General features: G+C 39.1%; 1 protein-coding gene across 1 annotated transcript in view; it reads right to left on the reverse strand.

Moving 5' to 3' along the window:
• The window catches only part of C6 (complement C6), a 78,617-nt gene that overhangs the window by 44,470 nt on the left and 13,274 nt on the right, over positions 1-20,873 (reverse strand). Inside the window, exons 4-6 of the mRNA XM_059276624.1 lie at positions 19,034-19,178; positions 14,367-14,508; positions 3,745-3,883 (exon numbers count right to left, since the gene is read on the reverse strand). Of these exons, the coding sequence (XP_059132607.1) occupies positions 3,745-3,883; positions 14,367-14,508; positions 19,034-19,178 (426 nt within the window). The remainder of the gene's footprint in view (positions 1-3,744; positions 3,884-14,366; positions 14,509-19,033; positions 19,179-20,873) is intronic.

Raw genomic sequence — 20,873 nt, forward strand, 5'->3', positions numbered from 1 at the left:
GTAGCCTTGAATGCTTTGGCACAGGAGACTACTTCCTGAATGTAGCACTAGTAGCACAGATACTGAGAGTAACAAATTAATAATTGGGATCTCCTGAAACTGAGAGTCTTCTGTAAGGCAAAGGACATGGTCAATAAGGCAAAATGCTAGCCTACAGAATGGGAGAAGATCTTCACCAATTCCACATCTGACAGAGGGCTGATCTCCAAAATATATAAAGAACTCAAGAAACTAGACTTCAAAATACCAAATAATCCAATAAACAAATGAAGTACAGCTCTAAACAGAATTCTCAAAAGAAGAATCTCAAATGGCCAAAAGACATTTAAGGACTTGCTCAACATCCTTATTCATCAGGGAAATGAAAATCAAAACGACTATGAGATACTATCTTACACCTGTCAGAATGGCTAAGATCAAAAACACTGATGACAGCTTATGTTGGAAAGGATTTGGAGTAAGGGGAACACTCCTCCACTGCTGGTGGGAGTGCAAACTTGTACAGCCACTTTGGAAATCAGTATGGCAGTTTCTTAGAAAATTGGGAATCAATCTACCTCAAGACCCAATGATACCACTCTTGGGCATATACCTAAAGAATGCTCAATCATACCACAAGGACACTTATGCAACTATGTTCATAGCAGCATTATTCATAATAGCCAGAACTTGGAAACATCCTAGATCCCCTCAGTCAAAGAATGGATAAGTTACACAATGGAGTACTACTCAGCAGTAAAAAACAATGACATCATGAAATTTGCAGGCAAATGGATGGAACTAGAAAAAAAATCATCCTGAGTGAGGTAACCCAGACACAGAAAGACAAACATGGTATATAGTCACTTGTAAGTGAATATTAGATGTAAAGCAAATGATAACCAGGCTACAATCCACAGCCCCAGAGAAGCTAGATAAAAAGGAGTACCCTAAGAGGGATGCATGGATTGCCTTGGGAAGGGGAAATAGATGAGATCTCCTGGGTAAACTGGGGGTGAGGTAGAGGTAGAGGGGAGGAGATAGAGGGTGGGAACATGAGGGATCAGGATGGCTGATTTAGGGGAGGGATGGAGAGGGGGGACAATGAAAGAGATAGCTTGATAGAGGGGGCCATTATTGGGTCAGGGAGAAACCTGGTGCCAGGGAAACTCCCAGAAATCCACAAGGATGACCCCAGCTAGGACTCCTAACAATAGTGAAGAGGGTACCTGGACTGGCCTTTTTGTGTAATCAGATTAGTAACTATCTTAATTGTCATCATAGAACCTTCATCCAATAACTGATGGAAGCAGATGCAGAAATCTACAGCAAGCACCGGGCTGAGCTCCAGAAGTCAAGTTGAAGAGAGGGAGGAGGGAATATATAAGAAAGGAGGTCATAATCATGACGGGAAAAACCCACAGAGACAGCTGACCCAGGTTGTGGGAGGTCACAGACTCTAGACCGACAGCTAGGGAGCCTGCCTGGGATTGACCTAAGGTCTTTGTATGTGGGTAATAGTTGTGTAGCTTGGTCTGTTTGTGGCCCCTAGCAGTGTGACCAAGATCTGTCCCTGGTGCATGAGCTGGGGTTTTGGAACCTGTTCATTATGATGGGATGTCTCACTCAGCCTTGGTGTAGGGGGCAGGAGCTTGGTCCTGTCTCAACTTGTTATGCCATGCTTTCTTGACTCTCACGTGAGGCCTTATCCTTTCTGAGGAGTAGATGGGGGAGGGGTAGAAAGGAGGTTGGGGAAGGCTATGGGATGAGAGGAGGGAGGGGAAACTGTCATTGGTATGTAAAATAAATAAAAAAAATTTAATAAAAAAGGAAAACCCTATATTTGAGAATAAGCTCATAGACTGCTTATTTGGGAGCTAAAAAACACTCTTGAGTAGAATATCACAGTCACATTTCCTTCTTCTAAGCCTATTCAATATTGTATATCTGAAGAATATTGTTATTAGTCTTCCAGAGCTATTAGAATTTGGCATTGGACCCCAAGTCACTTTCCAAACCCAGTAGTATATTATATAGTTTTTAGATTGAATGTATTAGATTGAAAAATGCCTGTATTTAGATGCATAAATATGTCATTTTTACTTTAACATATGACAATTATGTATGTATGCATGCATTTATTCATTTATTCTGTGTTTATCTGTGTGAACAGCCTCATGCCATGGTGCACATTTAGACATCAGAGGATGACTTACAGAAGTCTGTTCTGTCCTTCCACAGTGTAAGTTCTGTGGACTGAACTTAGGTCTTTGGACTTGGCATCAAGCACCTTTACCTACAAGCGCCATTGTTGGTAATAAAGAGGTCTTTTTAAAGAAGTCATGAAGTATTTCTTCCTGAGTACCTACTACTGTAAAGAAGGTCTCACAAATTGTTAGATTCTGAAATTCTCTTTAGCAGTCAAATCTGCATACAAGAATGTGACAACTAAAACCATGTATTTTGTATTTCCCTGATCAAAAATCAAAAGAAAGGTATTAGTCACTGTCTTCATCACTGTTTGATTGCTGTGAAGAAACACCATGACCAAGGCAACTCTTATAAAAGAAAGCATTTAATTGGGGGTTTGCTTACAATTTCAAAGGTTTACTTCATTATAATCAGGTAGGCATGGTGCTGGAGAAGTAGCTGAGAGCTACATCCTGATCTGCAAGACATTGAGCCTGGCCTGGGCTTTTGAAACCTCAAAGCCCACCCCCAGTGACACACTTTCTTCAACAAGACCACACCTCCTAATCCTTCCAAACAGTTCCATTTCCTGGTGTCCAAGCATTCAGGTATATGAGTTTATCATTCTTATTCAGACCACCACACTCACTTATTTTTTAGTTACTAGGCTACTACCCAACACTGCAGTATGGTGCTCATTACTATATGTAGCTAGAGTTTTCCTGACTGGCCCACAGTCAGGGCAAATCTTTGTCACCCGCCAGTCCCACAGCCGCTCAGACCCAACCAAGTAAACACAGAGACTTATATTGCTTACAAATTGTATGGCCATGGCAGGCTTCTTGCTAACTGTTCTTATATCTTAAATTAATCCATTTCTATAAATCTATACCTTGCCACGTGGCTCGTGGCTTACCGGCATCTTTACATGCTGCTTGTCATGGCGGCGGCTGGCAGTGTCTCCCACTCAGTCTTCCACTTCCCAGAATTCTCTTCTCTGCTTGTCCTGTCTATCCTTCCTGCCTGGCTACTGGCCAATCAGTGTTTTATTTATTAACCAATCAGAGCAACATATTTGACATACAGAACATCCCACAGCAACTATATAGGAAAACAAGCAAATTAGTAAAATAGACAGGAGATGAGTCAATGTGTTTTGTACTCAGAATTATCGTGTTTTTGTTTGCTTGTTTGTTTGCATTTTTGTAGAAACATGAGACTATTTTACATCTATCTCATGGTTATGTGAGGGAAAAACTATGCTATGACAAGTGAATATTCTGAATAAATAATCCTGTTTTTTGGGTATGAGTATGTTTTAAAATTATATGTTCATGGAGTAAAAATGTTTATTTGATGTTGTGCAAGTTAGTTACCTTTTTTTTTCTTCCTCCATTAAACCAATGAAAATAATCCTGATCTCAATGGGTTTTGGAAGGATTAAATAGAAGCATATAATGTGTGATTCACATTGTTCATTATCATTGCATTCTGTCCCTTCATGCATCAAAATCTCCACTAGGAACTTAGGTTATAACCACTATCAGTGTTGGAGCAGCCACCACAACACCATACCTCGAAGTTGACAGTTTCCAGATTGGCTGGAACACGGTATGGATTACTTGCTCGAATGCTTTTGACAGTTTTACATATTCCTCCAGTGAAAGAGTTATCAAGGACATCTCCTCTGGGCTCTCCTGCCAGAAAATGAAACCTGGAAACAAAGCAATTTTCAAAAATTCAATAGATGTAGAGCAATCTTTAAAATTTACCTTACTTATATGAAAGAAATTCCTTTTTCTAGACGTTTCCTGACTTCTGACAAATGACTCCAAGGGAAGGCTCACTTTTTCTTTCTTATGATGAGGCATTCATAAAGTACTGGATGTCTTAAACTCAGCCCCAATAACCCAAAAAGGTCTGGGATTTCAATATGAAATAAAATTTGAGCTTATAATTTTTATCATTTATAAGTTAATAGACATTGGAAGTATATTATGATATGGTAAAAGAATATTGATAGAGTAAATTATGAAATAGTAATGTGAAAATTGAATAATGTAATAATAGTTCTATACTATGGTATAATTACATTTAAAATGTATTTTATTTATCAAATGTTTATATATCATTTATTAACCTCTTATAAACTAAGCAATAGTAAGTGCTTTACAAACATTAAGCAATTTAGCATTCAATAACTATATTTTATAGATAGGATTATTTATACTTATTTTACAAATAAAGAAATTGAGGCACATAAAGATTAGCTTAGTTAAATTCATGTATTTAAGAAATTATTTGCAGCTTGAGGAAATTTTTTATTCATCTCATATAGTCTTCCAGTTTCTTAGAGACTGTAATATATAGTCCCCGAGAAAAGTGGTTTTTGATCAAGAGTTTGGTAATGTTGCATTTATATAGATGATAAAAAGTGTCTTTGTAAAGATAATGCTAGAGTCCTTAAAAATACAAATAATCAGTTTCCATATATGCTTGATCAGGTAACCTTGTCTTCCACAGGATACAAAATACAGTTCTAGAGAATAACATTGAGAAATTCCATGTAGTAGAGGAAGTGCTCTCTACCCTGTCTCACTCATGATACACAAGTACGCTTATCAGTTCTGACGGTGGTGTGTGCTCAAGTGACTACTGCATCCTCCAGAAGATCACATACCACTTACGTGTGCTTCTGTTATACCTCTATAGTGCTAGCTTAAAAAACAAATGGTGTGTAAAGGGCTTCACCTTTCTCAGGAGTTGCATTATTAACTTCTTGCTTACGCAAGAAAAGACAAATGATTCATTTCTCTGGGAAGGCATCAAGAAGCAGTTCAATATGTAGATTTGGGTACTCTGCTGTAATGCATTTGGATTTAGATTATAGAAGTAATTATTCAGACATTTAACTCTAACCAGTTGGCATAATGTCCCTAGAGGAAGATGAGCAATGTGAAGAGGAATAAAAAAGGGTAAACAGGGTGGGATGGGGCCTGAGGAGGTAAATATAAGCACAGTACAATACAGCTGCAATTAAATGTCATAATAAGAATGACTAAGAAAGTTAAGAGAGGAAAAAGGAAAATTATAATTAGAAAGTTATAAAACAAAGTTAGAACATTAAAAACAAATTATTGGCTAATATAAAAAAAGTTGTGATTTTTCTGCCAAAATGACTGCAGCCCACACATTTTAAAACATCTGCAATTGTTTTCTCCTCTTAAAAATGGAGGCAACAATTGCTACCTTCAGGTAGTTTGGAGAGTTAACAGTGGTTAGTGAAGGGACCAGGGCCAGTTGTTTTTTTTCCAGGGGCTGGTTTGCTAAGACCTCTGCCCCATATTACTCCACCATCCTATGTTGACTCATGTCTGGCTTCAACCAGACCCTCAGGAAGTACGTCCGGTCTGGTAGCCAATCAGGATCCTACCCAGGCAGGAACTGTTCATGAGCCAATTAAAATGATTCTTCAAAGTACACTTGGCCACAGCTAGAATTCCCCTAAGCAGGCTTAAAAGGGGCTGCTTTACCCTCCCCTGGAGTTGAAACCACTTTGGACGGGTCCCCAGCACAATGATTTTTCTTGAGAATAAAGCTGCTTTCTGCTATTGCACATTGGTGTCTTCTAGTCCTTCTGAGCGTTGTAAGGATTCTACAGTTAGCTCAAGACTAGTCTGCTAGCCTGCCCTACAAGGTGTAATAGCACATTTTAGTTTCCCAATGGAGAAAGTGGACTTTAATTTCATTAAATGAGTTGCACACTGACTTCAAGAGTGATTGCTTGCAGGATTGAACATCAATGGACAAAAGTCAACCGTGTATCTAACGCAAACCAAAAACACAATAAGAAATGATCTTACTCCAGTTAAAAATGCCAATTACTCAAAAGATAATAAGAAATGTGGCCAGAGAAACAAAAAAAGGCGACAATGGGAGTGTTCATCAGTACAGTCACTGTGGAAAACAGTATGAAGAATCCTGAAATACACTAGAACTGTCGCACAATGGAGCACCTCTACTATTGGCTATGTACTCAAAGGGGTAGACATTGTGTATGTCAGAGAAACATCTGAACTCATTTTACTGCAGTGCTATTTATTACAGTCAAGAGATGGAACTAACCTAGATGTGCTGTGAAAGACGAGTATGCAATGAAAATACATTACTCACATATATAGTGGAAGATATGACAGTAAATAGAAAAAGCAAGCACAGAAGACAAATGCCATGTGTTCTCACATAGTTGTGGAAGCTAAGATGATTTCAGGAAAATATATAATCATGGCTAACAATGTCTGGGAATGGATGGTAATAGGATGATTAATGGGTACACAGTCATAAAGAAGGGATAACTTCTATGTTTACAGTATGGTAGAGTTAGAAAACTTGAAAGCAATCAATTGAATTAATTGAGTATTTCAAAATATCTAGTAGAAAGTATTTTGAGTGTTTCCAACACAAAGAAATGAAGTGTCTGGATAACAGATGTGTCAATTTCCCTGATCTGATAATTAGACATTGTATGTATGTATTCAAATGCAACACTGTACCTCATAGATATTCATGACTACCACATGCTGTTGAATATTACAAATGAAATGCATTTATATTCCCAAAAGAAACAACATTAATAGAACAATTCCGTTTATAATGACATTTAAAAGAAATGTCTCAGTAACACACTGAAAAAAATAGAGCAGTCTAAGACCTAAAAAGTATAAACATTGTGGAGCAGTCAATAAGGGGTCAATAAATAGAAAGGCACCTCACATTTATGGACTGGAAGAACTTTTATCATTAAGATGGCAGTGCTTCCTAAACTGAAATGTGGATGTGGAACAATTCAATCAAGATCTGCTATGGTTTGGATGTGCAGTGTCCTCTTAGAAGGTTTATGGGTTGAAGGATTGGTACCCAGCTGCAGCACTGCCTTCAGAGGTTCCCTTAGGGGAAGAGGACTGGTAGGAGGAAGGTTAGTTGAGCTTGTCCTTTTAGTTGAGTCTTGCCCAGTATCCCTTAATCTCTCTCTCTTTTTCTCCCAGATATGAGTTAAGTGGCCTTGGCCACATGCCCAGAACAGTTTGATGTTCTGTCTCATCATTGGCTTGGGATAAACAGCTAATAACTGTAGACTGAACTTTCTGGGAAAGATCTGAAAACAAATCTTCCTTTAGTTGTTTCTATCAGATGTTTTGTTTCTTTCTTTTTATTAGTTTTTTCATTTATTTTATATACCAACCACAATTTCCCCTCCATCTTCTCTTCCCGTTCCCTCCTCCCACTTTCGTCTACCCTCCCTCCTACCCCCATTCACTCCTCCTCTGTTCAGAAAGGAGCAGGCCTCCCATGGGAGTCAACAAAGCATGGCATATCAAGTTGAGGCAGGACCAAGCTCCTCCCCCTGCATCAAGGCTGGGTGAAACATCACAGCATGGGGAGTAGGTTCCAAAAAGCCAGCTCATGCACCAGGGACAGGTTTTAATCCCACTGCTAGGAACCCCACAAATAGACAAAGTTATACAACTGTCACCCACATGCAGAGGGCCTAGGTTAGTCCCATGCAGGCTCCCTAGCTGTCCATCTAGAGTCCCTGAGTTCCCACTAGCTCAGGTCAGCAGTCACTGTGAGCTCCCCCGTCATGTTCTTGACCCCCCATGCTTATACAATCCCTCCTTCCTCTCCTCAGCTGGACTCCCAGAGCTCAGCCCAGTGCTTGGCTGTGGATCTCTGCATCTGCCTCCATCAGTTACTGGATAAAGGCTCTCTGATGATAATTAGGGTAGTCACCAATCTATCAAGTGTTTTGTTATGACAATGGAAAGTGTAATATAAAATCTAAGTTGACATTTTTTTTTCATAGAAATTGGCAAACTGATTCAAAAAATCATCTGGAAATAGCTGAAAGAATCTTGAGAAACAAGAACAAAATCAGAAGAATCACAGTTTCTGGTATAAAGGATACTTAAAGATAGTGTGATACTAGGTAAGACAGACACATAGATCAATCAGACAGAAATAACCTCAACAATCTCTTGTTTCTACCAGCTCCAAGTTCAATGCTTAATATTCATCACCTATAATGTGACCTGACAAATTAGCAATTGTTCTCTTTATTGAACACAGAAGGTATGAAATGTAGCACATTTCTTTTTTCTTTTTTTTGAAATGTAGCACATTTCATATTTCTGTAGAATTTCTATAATGGACCATCAATGAACTTTTAGTGGGAAAAAAACTAAATGATGGAAAAAACTTCTTTAATACAATAACCAGTGTTTAATTTACTAAAGGCTAGTATTTGTTGATGATATTTATAAATGTTTACTAAGTGAATAATCTAACAAACCTTGTACTAAAAAGAGATATCATCAATGAATTAAAAAAAGAATACAGAAATAAATTCATATATATGTAGTCAGTAGATTTTTGATAAGCATGCCAAGACAATTTAACAAGGGGAAATTAAACAGTTTTTTATTTATTTCTAACAAATGGTTAGTTTTGTGATAATTTGGTAGTCATGTGAAAATATACAAATTTTGAATCATTTCTCATAGGATAAAAATTTACTCAAAGTAGTTCACAGATTTATATTCGAAGGTTAAAAATACAAATGTTCTAAGGAAAACTATAAAAATAAATCTTTGTGATCTTGTATACAGGCAAAGTCTTCTTAGATGAGATGCTGAAAACATATGTAACAGAAGAAGTAGATATATTAGAGTTTATCAGAACTAAAAATTTATACCTCAGGGCAGGAGAAATAGCTTAGTCTTTAAGAGCACTTAGTGCGCCGGGTGGTGGTGGCGCACGCCTTTAATCCCAGCACTTGGGAGGCAGAGGCAGGCGGATCTTTGTAAGTTTGAGGCCAGCCTGGTCTACCGAGCAAGATCCAGGAAAGGCTCAAAGCTGCACAGAGAAACCCTGTCTTGAAAAACCAAAAAAAAAAAAAAAAAAAAAAAAAAAAAAAAAAAAAAAAAAAGAGCACTTAGTGCTCTTACAGAGGACCTTAGATTTGATTTCCAGTACTCACATGGCATCTTATAACTACATGTAAACTCCAGTTCTATGAGTTCTGGCCTCAGTTGGCTTCTACATGCATGTAGTGCACATAAATTCATGGCAGCGCACGCACACACACACACACACACACACACACACACACACTCTAATATCTTTATAAAAAGTTTACACTTAAAAGGATACCATCAAAATAACAAAAGCAATCCAATAGGAGAAAATATTTACAAATAAATTACCTATCTGCTGAAGAACCTATACCCAGAATATACAAAGAATGCTTATAAGCCAATGATATATAGAACAAATTAGTTCATGGTGTGCAAGGGATCAAAGTATCAGAATAGATAGTTCTTTAAAGAACAGATGGAAGCAACTAACAAACACAGGAAAAGATGTTCAATATTGTGACCCAGTCAGGAAATAAAAATCAAAACCGCAGCGAGTTGTCATTTCCCACCCACTAGGACAGATAGCCTTAATGAAAGGGGGTGTTAAAAACAACCGTCAGGGAACAGGGAGGTAGCTCAGCGGGTAAAAGTGTTTGCTGAGCAAGCCAGATGACCTGGTGTCCCGAGTTCGATCCCTGGAACTCCTTTCAAAAAGTCATATGAGGTGACACACGTCTGTAATCCCAGTGGTCTTAATGTCAGATGGGAAGTAGGGATAGGAGAGTTAGCCTGAAGGTTGTGGGCCAGACACCCTGCCTGGAGTCTGCTGCGCAGCCGCAGAAACAGTAAAAGAGACCCTGCTTCAAACAAGGGGAAGCAGGAGAATTATCTCCAGAAAGGTGGTCTGGTGTCCACATGTGGCCTGTGGTTCATGGATGCCCATATTCACACACACACACACACACACACACACACACACACACACACATGCACACATACTAAATAAGTAAATAAATAAATAATTTTCAGAAACCAGAAAGTACCACTAATGATTTGAAATAAATGGGTATCATATTCAAAATAGGATTTGCTTGTAACATGATTCCAACACTTAGCAGTAATTAAAGGTTTGCTCTCTTAAAAAAAAAGTAAGCAAACTGAAGAGAGACTGATTTTCAATCAAACATAACAATGAAAACATAAAATGTCGCAGCCACTCCGAAAAATCAGTATGAAATATTCTAAAATTATATTCGGGTGATGGCTATATAAATCTGTGAATATACTAAGAAATTACAGATTTCCCAACTGTTTTAAGACAGAACCATGCTGTGTAGTCTAGCCTGGCCTGCAAACCATGATATTTTTGTTCACCTTCTAGTATGTATGCTTCAAATGGCTGAATTGTATGGTGAGCATGGATTCTATCATATATCATAAATGTTATTTTGAGAAGGAACAGCTTCTAGGGGTTCTCTGAAATGCACAGCACACCTACACAGGTACAAGTACAACTAGAGGTTTGTATTTGTTCACATTTGAGTTTATATCAGTGGGTATTTGAAAGAAGAATTACGGAAAGTTGATCTGGGAAGAGCTTTCTAAAGTACTCAGCAGGATTAGCACAAGTGTCTGCCTTTCATGTATTTGCATATTCTAAGCTAAGAGGGACGCATGAGGAGTAAAGAATGGTTCTCATAGAACAGCCTTACACTACGTACCTATGTCTGTAACAAATGAGAAGATGTTTGAGAAAAGAAAACTAACTCCTATAGGAATATAGGAAGCTGCTTGTGGAGTATAAAGACACGATTTTTATGAAGGTCACTTCATCAGAGCAGGCATGAGGAATCTTTTGGAGCTTGCCATGGTTAGCTTCAGCTGTCAACTTGACAGAAACCTAGAGTCACCTGGAAAGGGGAAACTTCAACCGAAGATTTTCCCAGATCAGATTGGCTTGTGGCTGTGTCTGTGAGGCATTTTCTTAATTGCTAATTGATACAGGATGGCACAGCCCACTGTGAGCGGTGCCATGCTTACTTAGGCAGGTGAGCGTGGGCTGTATAAGAAACGTAGCTGAGTGAGCTGGAGGGAGCAAGGCAGCAAGCAACATGCTTCTGTGATTTCTGCTTCAGTTCCTGCCTCCAGGTTCTTGCCTTCAGCTCCTACCCTGGATACCCTCGGCGATGGACTATAATGTATAAACTAGACTAAACCCTTTCTTCTAAAGTTGCTTTTGGTCAGAGCCAAACCAACCATGCAGATGATTCTAGCTCTCGTATTTTCAGTCTCCTCTGAGATGTTTATATTGGTCCCATGTTTTTGTGTTTTAAATACACAACGACAACAAATACTTTAGCTTTCTAAAGTGTTTTTATCTCATTTGCTTTATAGTTCATCCTTTTTTTTTTTTTTCTGTGCTAGAGGAACTAGAGTCTCACACATGCTGGGCAAGTGGCCTTGTACTACTTAAAAATACATAAACTAAAAGATATGCATATGCAAGTATATGCATATATAAACGTGGCCAAATGTATTTATATGTGCACCTTGGCTGAGCATGATAAGAAAACAAGCCATATGTGTCTATTGTTTGATTCTTGCTTTAGGTGTGGGACTTAGTGATTAATGCTGGGAATATAAGTATGGTTAATTATTTTCTCGGAAAGATGTAGTTTTTTAAAAAACAGCCAGACACCTAGAAGATAGCTTTTGTGGGCAGAAAAATATTGGAAGGCGAAGGGAGAGGAGGCTGAGCTGCTAGGGCCAGCTGATTAGAAAGGAATTATAGTACATCTCAAGACTCTCTCCCTGGGGAGACAAAGAAAGGACTGGCTGTCCTGGAGTCAGCAGCCTTTGCTCATTTCCAAGAATCCTTGGGACAAGAGCTCTGGCTGTCAGAAGGCCACACAGTTTGCCTGCCAAAGTACACATAGCATGTGGTCTTCCTCATCTGTAGCTCTGTGGACTAGACCCACAGAAAAAGAGATGAGTTATAGTGTTCTATTCACTGGTCAGAACCTTAAAAACACTTGAAAATCAGAAGGTTAGAAACACTGTGGTCATCAGTGGGCATTTAGAGCTATGATTTTCTTGCAGGAAAAGGATAACAGGGAAGCCATTTCTGCACGTTGATAAAAAAAATAAGATGTCAAATCATTCTTATGTGCATGAGAAGCAATTAGAAAGTCTTAGGGCAGAACTGCAGATCGATCAGTCTGTAGCCACGCAGGATACATAGGGGGAAACCAAGGCCCATGGTATTAAATTACTTGACTGTGACAGTTAATGTAGAAATATGTGTGGAATCCAACTCCCCTTATTTCAGACTAATGTCTTCTCTACAAGTGTCATTGAGTCTGGTCCAGTGGTTGCTGGTTTTTATGATAAATCAAACGAGGCTGTATTTGAGTTGTTTGTCTTTCAGACTTCAAGATTCCACGTCATTCGACTGTGGCAACAAAAGTAATGCTGAAAACATCAGTGAAGAATTCATTTTTTAAATTAAATTCAAAACATCATTTTGCATTTGTGTGTGTGTGTGTGTGTGTGTGTGTGCACATGAGTGCCACAAGTGCCTGCTATGGCACACATGTCAAGGTCAGAGGACAATATTTAATAGCTAATTTTGGGCCTTCCAACTATTTTGAGACCGGATTTCTTTTGTTTGTGATTCTGCACTGAAAACTCCGAAGTATCTGGCCTGTGAGTGTCCAGCAGAGGCTCCTGTCCCTGTCCGCAACATCATGCCACAGGAGAGGGCCTGGATTGTGGATATACACCGACCACTCCTGGCTTCATATGTGTGTTCTGGGGATCCAAACTTGGGTGACCAGGCTGCCACCATTGCTTTACCCACAGAGCCATTTTGTTCTCTCCCAAGAGTTTTAAATGTTTTAAAATCCTAGTATGGGACATCAGAGTCTGAGAGCCAATTGAACCCAACAATAGGATGGGTCTTCCTCGTGGGAATGGAGGACACAGGAGATTATTATTATTATTATTTTAATCAATTTTTACTTATGTTTCAAACTGAGGTTTAGTTCCATTTTCCTTGACTTGTTTTTACATTCTCTAAACTATTTAAAAACATAGACACAGCCTAATGAAGTTAGACCCCTTGCTAAATTGCCAGTGCCCTCCTGAAACAGTAACGTTAGGACTTTTGAGTCCCAGTCAACAAGGAACGCATGGTCTCTGGTTTCTTTCAGTATTTTCTCTAAGAGAGTGCTGCTGTGGAGTTACAGAAACACATTTGGTTTTGAAATCTGGCCTTGAGTTCTGGTTCCACCCTTCATGGCTTGGCAGACCTAATTAAATCTTCTGAAGTTCAGTTTCTCATTAAGGTGAGAGCAGATGGTAACACAAGGTTGCTCCTCTGCCTGTAAACCACTGACCTAGCCATAAATCACGTTGTCTATGGGAGAGGATCCCTAGTCACACCGACATACGTATTACTCTATTTTTTTCACTTGGTCATAATCACTCTGTATTTTTTTTATGACTGCTTAACTACTCTTCCTTCCTTCCCCAGTCCCTTCCTTATTTTTTCTTGTTTTTATTAATACTTTAATATCAGAATTAAATAAACAAAACAATTATCCCCATGATACTCAATGCCCAACCTTGTCAGGAGAGGAGGAGATGGAGGGAATTTTTCTGCCTTAAGGCACAAGAAAAAGAGAGAAGGAAAAAGCCACTAGACATCAGGACAGAGAGAGAGAGAGAGAGAGAGAGAGAGAGAGAGAGAGAGAGAGAGAGAGAGAGAGAGAGAATGCCATGTGGGCATGTGGGAGAGGACCTGCCAAAGTTGCTTGGAGAACCATGAGGAGAACTACAGAGGGCACAGCCTTCCCTGTAGGAACTATCTTTGCCACAGCACCAAGCTAGACCTGGGCATCGATTAGGGTGATGTGACAGTGGGGGAGCCCAGGGCACTGTTCTTAATGAGATTCTCCCATTTGAAGGTAATGAGAATCTCTCTCTCTCTCTCTCTCTCTCTCTCTCTCTCTCTCTCTCTCTCTCTCTCTCTCTCCCCCTCTCTCATTTACCCTGTCTTACCCTCTCACATCCAAAATATGGATTTTCCTGCTGGGATTTTGACTTATAATACAACCATAAGCAATGTTCTCCTTTTCCTCATCAATTTGTTCAGTCACTCAAGCATCATTCAACAGTGTGTTGTTTATTTTCCATGATTTTGTGTAGTGTCTGTTGTTGATGTACCTCTCCTTATTTCAGGGGTACCTTTTCTTTCCCAAGTGATAGAAGGATGTTACATACCCAGTGCCCATCAGCTGCACATTAGGGATGGGCTCGTACGTCCGTGGGCATACAGCCTTTGTTCTCCCACAGCCCCTTTCATCTGAATTGTCTCCACAGTCATTTTCTCCATTGCATTCTAACTTCCGGGGAATGCAGCGCCCTGGTCAAGAAAGCACACCACAGCATTACCAACATGTTACAGCTAGGAAAGCATTTATTAAGGTGAAGCACAAATGCTTTAAACATCAAGAGAAAGGTAAGGTATAGGAACGCATGAAATGAAGAAACAAACTGATGTCACCTCTAGGTCTGGAGCATCTAAGAATCACCACAGGACCATTTAGTTGCTATTGGGCTATTTTCAAGAAGATAATTTTCTTTTCTTCTTCTTCTTTTTTGTTTGAAGAAGAGAATTTTAAAATTACATTGGAGTGAGCTTTCTGGAGAGATATTGGTCTGAAGAAAGTTGATAGTAGGTTCAGAATTTTGTTTTGATCTCTATGGCAGAGTCTAGATAATTTTTATTTAAAAAACCCTATAATTATAGGCACACAAGCAACCTACTTGTGCAAACAATACATTTCCAAATCTCTAAAAGCTTATGAGTGGAAGAAGCCAGACACTTAACAGTCATCTCATATACTTCTTACTCAAGACTACAAGCTTGACATGTTGAAGCTGTGACCAGTGTCTGACTTAGAGCCATGTGTCACTAATTTGACTAAATAAATGCTTGAGGGGCGGGGAACCTGAGTATCTGCTGAATTTTAATTTTTATTGCTACAAAAGACTCCTGAAAACCTTTAGTTTCGCATCTTTTGGTTAATAATTTCCATGTAGAAGGTAGAGCATATTCAAAATAATTCTTTACATTACTCAAAATTTTGTCTTATGTTTAGACAGGGATTATGATGATGACTATGAGCATCGTAATCATTCAAAACTAAAAGATAAGGGTGTATTTCTGTTAATTTTAAGATACAGGCTAGAGGAGGTTACTTGTAGAAAACTATACCTAGGGTTTTTGTTTTTTGTATATTTTTTAATCATGTTTTAGGTTATTTAACTTGAAACAAAGAAGAGTGTTGTTTTGACTCATGATATATATATATATATATATATATATATATATATATATATATATATATATATATATTTAAATTCTGTTCTTGGTGCTAACAGATTGAAGAAAAATCCCATTTTGAGTAGTGGTTCCTTTTAGAAGGGCTTTCTATTTTCCTAGATAGTATACAGAGACTCATGGAACATTCAGTTCCTATTTGCCAAGCTTTGACATTTCTAGACATTGGAAGGGACCTGCCAATAAGTGCTGAGATGAAAGAAGAAAGACATCTTTTGAGTGATATTTAGTAGGCAAGATGGGAGATAGCTGAGAATGACTATAAGTGATGCAATGGAATAAAAAGCAAAAAGGATGTGACATTATAAGCCATTAATATAGCCTATACCAGAGTGGGGGCTGGGAACTTGAGGAGCAGTTAGAATGTTGCAGAATTTACTGAGGTCAGTGCATACGTATGCAGTAGTTCCCTTTATTTGTGAGGAACAATTTTTAAAACCCTCACATGTCTAAGACTACAGGGAGCACTAAGCCTTGTAATTCATACCTTGTCCATCTTAAGCACCTATCCTATGCTTTGTTCAAAACTCCAGTTTGAGATACGACAGCAAAGCTTGTGAACTTCTCTACAAGTTATTGGAGAGTAGCTCCATTCCTACCCTGGGTCTGAGCATCCTTAACATACGATTTTCTTGATTTCCTCAAGTTGAGAACTTTCATCGTGGCACTTCACACTTCTCTTAGGCTCACATGGATCACCATCATTACAGCCTTTGTACTTTGTGGCCATTAATACGTAAAATAAGGGTTCATGAAAAGAACCAGCTACAGCTGAGTGACATGTTGATCTCATAACCGAAACAATGGGCAGGTAGTGTGTGTTATGCTTATGCTATAGAAAGAGGTGATGAATATCCTGGAAGGGACAGAGTGGGATGACACACGGTTTCCTCATTCTACTCTGACATGGAATTTAAAAGCTAAAATGACTTATTTCAGGGATTTTTCATCTAAGATATCAGACTGTGGTTGACCACAAGTGACTGTAATCACATTGGGAAACTGTGGGTGACAGGACTGCTAGTTGGAGCCATACAGTCATGCAGAAGTCGTACACTTTTTTTTTCCTACTTGGACTGGCTGTGGTATTGTGATTGTATATTATTTTTTATAAACATCTGAAAGACTAGCTAAATATTTTATTCAATGCTTAAAATCAGAACCCTGAGAGATAAGTTGGCCCTGAGAGATAAGTTGGCATAGTACATTGTAACTAATGCCGTGGTAAAGCTGTCATGAAAATGCCATGTAAGGTATCCTATCCTTTTGGGACAGGATAATGACTCTAATTTTTTAAAATTCTTTGTTAAGTAAGGGTCATCTCTAATCAGACCAACAATGTCCATCCAACTTCTCTTATTCCTGTTCATAGTAGGTGGTTTTTGGAGAGGACAGTAGCATACCATTTTTAATGAAACATTTAACAAGCAAAAAGACCATTGCGTCACCCAATCTGGAAGGATGCCAACCATATTGTTGCCAGGATTTATCAATTGGTAGCTGGAATATAGAGTCATTTAAGACTCAGGGTGACGTGGTTTGGGCAGCACAGAGTCCAGGGTCACAGCAGCTTACCAACAATTACAGACATTGTAATAATTTGGATCTTTTATTGTTAATTTATTACATCTCATCTAGTTAGTTCCTATTGGAGATATGATGGCACACCAGCCACAGTGGCACATGAGGTCAGAAGACAATGTGCAAGAATTGGTTCTCTCTTTCCACCATGGGATTCTCAGAGACTGAACTCTGGTCATCAGGCCACTGAACTATCTTGCCACTCCAGTTTTTAGACAGTGGCTGTGGACCTAGTGCTCACTGTTGACCTGGAAACCAGAGGCTGTTGTTGCTGACTTGTCTGAAATTAGCCATTATTTATTAGTAATCAGTATGTGACTCTAAGGCTTTTGCAGGCTTGTGAACATTTTATCTGCAGAAATCTATAACTAATTCCATAGGTTTATCATCTGCTGAATAGCGTTTCTCTCAGTTGTTTACTATAATAACTCCATTTAAAGCCTGAAATAGTTGCTTTCAGTTCTAAATTTTTATTTTAGGATGTTGGATGTAATGTGCAAGTCTGAATTATTCTCAGCCATTCCATCAAGGTTTTTATTATCTTCCTTACATTAATTTGTGATGTGACCTCATCACTGGGATAGAAGGTATACCTCTCTATCCAACACCTACCCTCATTTTACAGGTTTGGAAAACCTTGATATCAGCATTATCATCTATATTTAGAAAAAGATGGCAAAGATGAAGGATGGAAGCAGTGTGTAAAGAAGAAAGAATTTTAGTTCTAGGGTCTTAAGTAAGTTATCTATGAAATTTAAAATTTGCTAATTACTTTTCTGTGTACCCAGAGTGCACAAAAGCAATGTGGGGCTTATCCATCTGAAATTTCTTTCTTTTTTCTAACTGAAAGTTGAACATTTACGTGGGAGTTCAATGAACTACAGTTCATATGCTAAAACTGACCTGCATTCATTTTTGTAAATACAGTTTTCCTGGAACACGTCTATGCTCATATATTGACATAGGAGGATTGATGATACAGGCTAGTTGAGTGATCACAACAAGATAGAAATCACATGGACCATAAAGCTGATATTGGCCATTTGGATGTTCACGAAAGCATTTGTAGAAATTGGATATGAACTCTCCAAAGAGGTGGGATTTAATGAGCTAGAAATTAACAGATGAGTATCTATAAATAAAGTATTCAAGATTTGACTATATTCTAATATAACTTAAATATCAGTTCTTAGAAATCTCAGCGTGCATTATACTTGAATGTTGCTAACATTTAAACCAATACAATATCTCATTATTGTGGGGTGGAGGCAGCCTTTGGAACCAATTGTGAAACTTTATCTTATTTAGGATTCACCTGACATAATATCTCAGTAGTCTTTTCCTAACAAACAATTAAAAATATACCCTAATCTGTCACTTCTCACTTAACTTGGTTTTTATATTTATTTATTTGATGTGAGTGCGCGCGCGCGCGTGCGTGCGTGTGTGTGTGTGTGTGTGTGTGTGTGTGTGTGTGTGTGTGTATGCATACATACATGCAGAGGCCAGAACAAATATGAGCAGTCAATTCTCTCTATCACAGAAGTTCTAGGAATTGAACTCATGTTGTCAGTCTGGGTGACAAGCACTTTTATTCACTGAGTCATCTTTCTGGTCCCCAACCTGTCACTTCTTTTCAGTTATCCTCATTATAGATTTGTGCTTATTAATATCCATTTGTTAAAATACCTGCTTGTGTTTTTCCCTTTGTCCTCCTCTTTCCCTCTCTACCCCTATAACAAAATAGGACTCTGAACACTATTACCTGAGCAAATGAGTCAGGTAAATGGTCCAGATGATTATGTCTTGAGAGCTGCAACTTCACTCCTGAATGCCTTGGTAATGTGTAGCATAACAACAGCCCACCACGTGCTTGCAGTGGGGAGGGACTGTTCTTTCATAGCTTTTGCTGGCACTCAGTATTTTTAATGGAGACTGAACATTTTAGCAGAGTATATATTACCACTGTCACAGAGGAATTTATTCTTGCAATCAGCCTCTTCAATTTTGCAAAGCTTGGATGGGACACATGGTTGAAAGGTCACCAGGGGCTCTGTGCATGGCTGTCCCCCAAACTGACTTGGGCGCAGGATAGATTTAACTTTAATCTGAAAGAAAAGTAGAGGAGGGTGAATAATTTCAAAACAAGGTCAAGGTCAAAGTGAAAATTCATCCAAGAATGGCTTTCCCAGTCCCAGTTGTAATCAACCCCATGGTGACAACTCGTGAATTGTACTAACACTTTTCCCCAGTTTCACTGTGTTGCATATATAGGTAAGTCACCACTTGGCATGCCTCAGTTTCCCAACTTGCAAAATGAGAAACTGGGCAAAAAAGCTTCCAAAGCTTTTCCTCACTCTGAAATCATAGGATTCTAAGTTATACCAACGGCAAACGAAAAATGTTTACTGAGCATCTCCTCTATGCAGGCAATAAAGTGGCACTTTTACATCTCAGACACTGTGAAGTTATAAATGGGAAAGGATTTTGAGATTCTTTTGAATAGGAAAGTCACTATGGAAACTGGTTGACACATTCTCCACACTTTGAAATATTTTGGTGAGGAGTGAGATGGAGAATGAGACTAGAAATGTGACAGGATACGCCAGTGCTGACTTAAACTGCAGAAAAACTTGCATTCCAAACACAGTTCCATTATTAATCAGTGGTACTTCCCTGTTCCAAATCCTTAGCCCCTAAGGAGTTGGAACATACACATCTGTAAACATATAGCAAGACACTAGAATGTGAAGTTTGTATGGTTTACATAAGGGACTCAGCACAATTTCCAGTTTGTTCTCTACAAATGAGTTTTTTTTTTCTCTCTAATGTGCAGCTGTTGGGAACACGGGACTCTGATTGAAGTTGACATAGGTCACATGATGTGCCCCTTACAGGAAAGAGTATGAGCTGGGTAAATATTGCAGCTGGGAAAAACAAACAAGTTGTGGACTTTTCCCATGGGTAGTCAGAGTTTAGAGGAAAAGCAAAGAGCCAGAATTGTGATTTATTTCTTTTATTTCTGTTTAGTTTTAGGCACTGGATGAAAGCTGAAGTTCTTAGCATTTACTTTTGCTTCCTGAAGTCTCAGGAAGTGTGAGCAGTGAAATTCAGATATAAATAAGTGTGATATGGTTAGAGGTGGACTTTCCTTTTGGTGTTCATATGGCCAAAGAGCATGTAAAATGTAAAATGAACCCTACCACCCCCCCCCCCACCACCACCACCATACCACCACCATCACCACCACCACCACCACCACCACCACCACCACCACCACCACCAATACCACCACTACCACCACCACTACCACCAACACCACCACCACCAATACCACCACTACCACCACCACCACCACCACCATCACCAATACCACCCCCACAAACACAATGACAACAACAACGACCACTATCAATACCACCACCACCACCACCACCACCACCACCACCACCACCACCAATACCACCACTACCACCACCACCACCACCATCACCAATACCACCCCCACAAACACAATGACAACAACAACGACCACTATCAATACCACCACCACCACCACCACCACCACCACCACCACCAATACCACCACTACCACCACCACCACCACCATCACCAATACCACCCCCACAAACACAATGACAACAACAACGACCACTATCAATACCACCACCACCACCACCACCACCACCACCACCACCACCACCACCACCGTCACCACCAATAACACCCCACACAAACACAATTTTCTTTCAATGAAAACTAAGGCAGTTTATTTTCAGAAAATAAAAAAGTTTAGCATGTCT

Source organism: Peromyscus eremicus, chromosome 11 (genome assembly GCF_949786415.1).
Source record: "Peromyscus eremicus chromosome 11, PerEre_H2_v1, whole genome shotgun sequence".
Classification (NCBI taxonomy): domain Eukaryota; kingdom Metazoa; phylum Chordata; class Mammalia; order Rodentia; family Cricetidae; genus Peromyscus; species Peromyscus eremicus.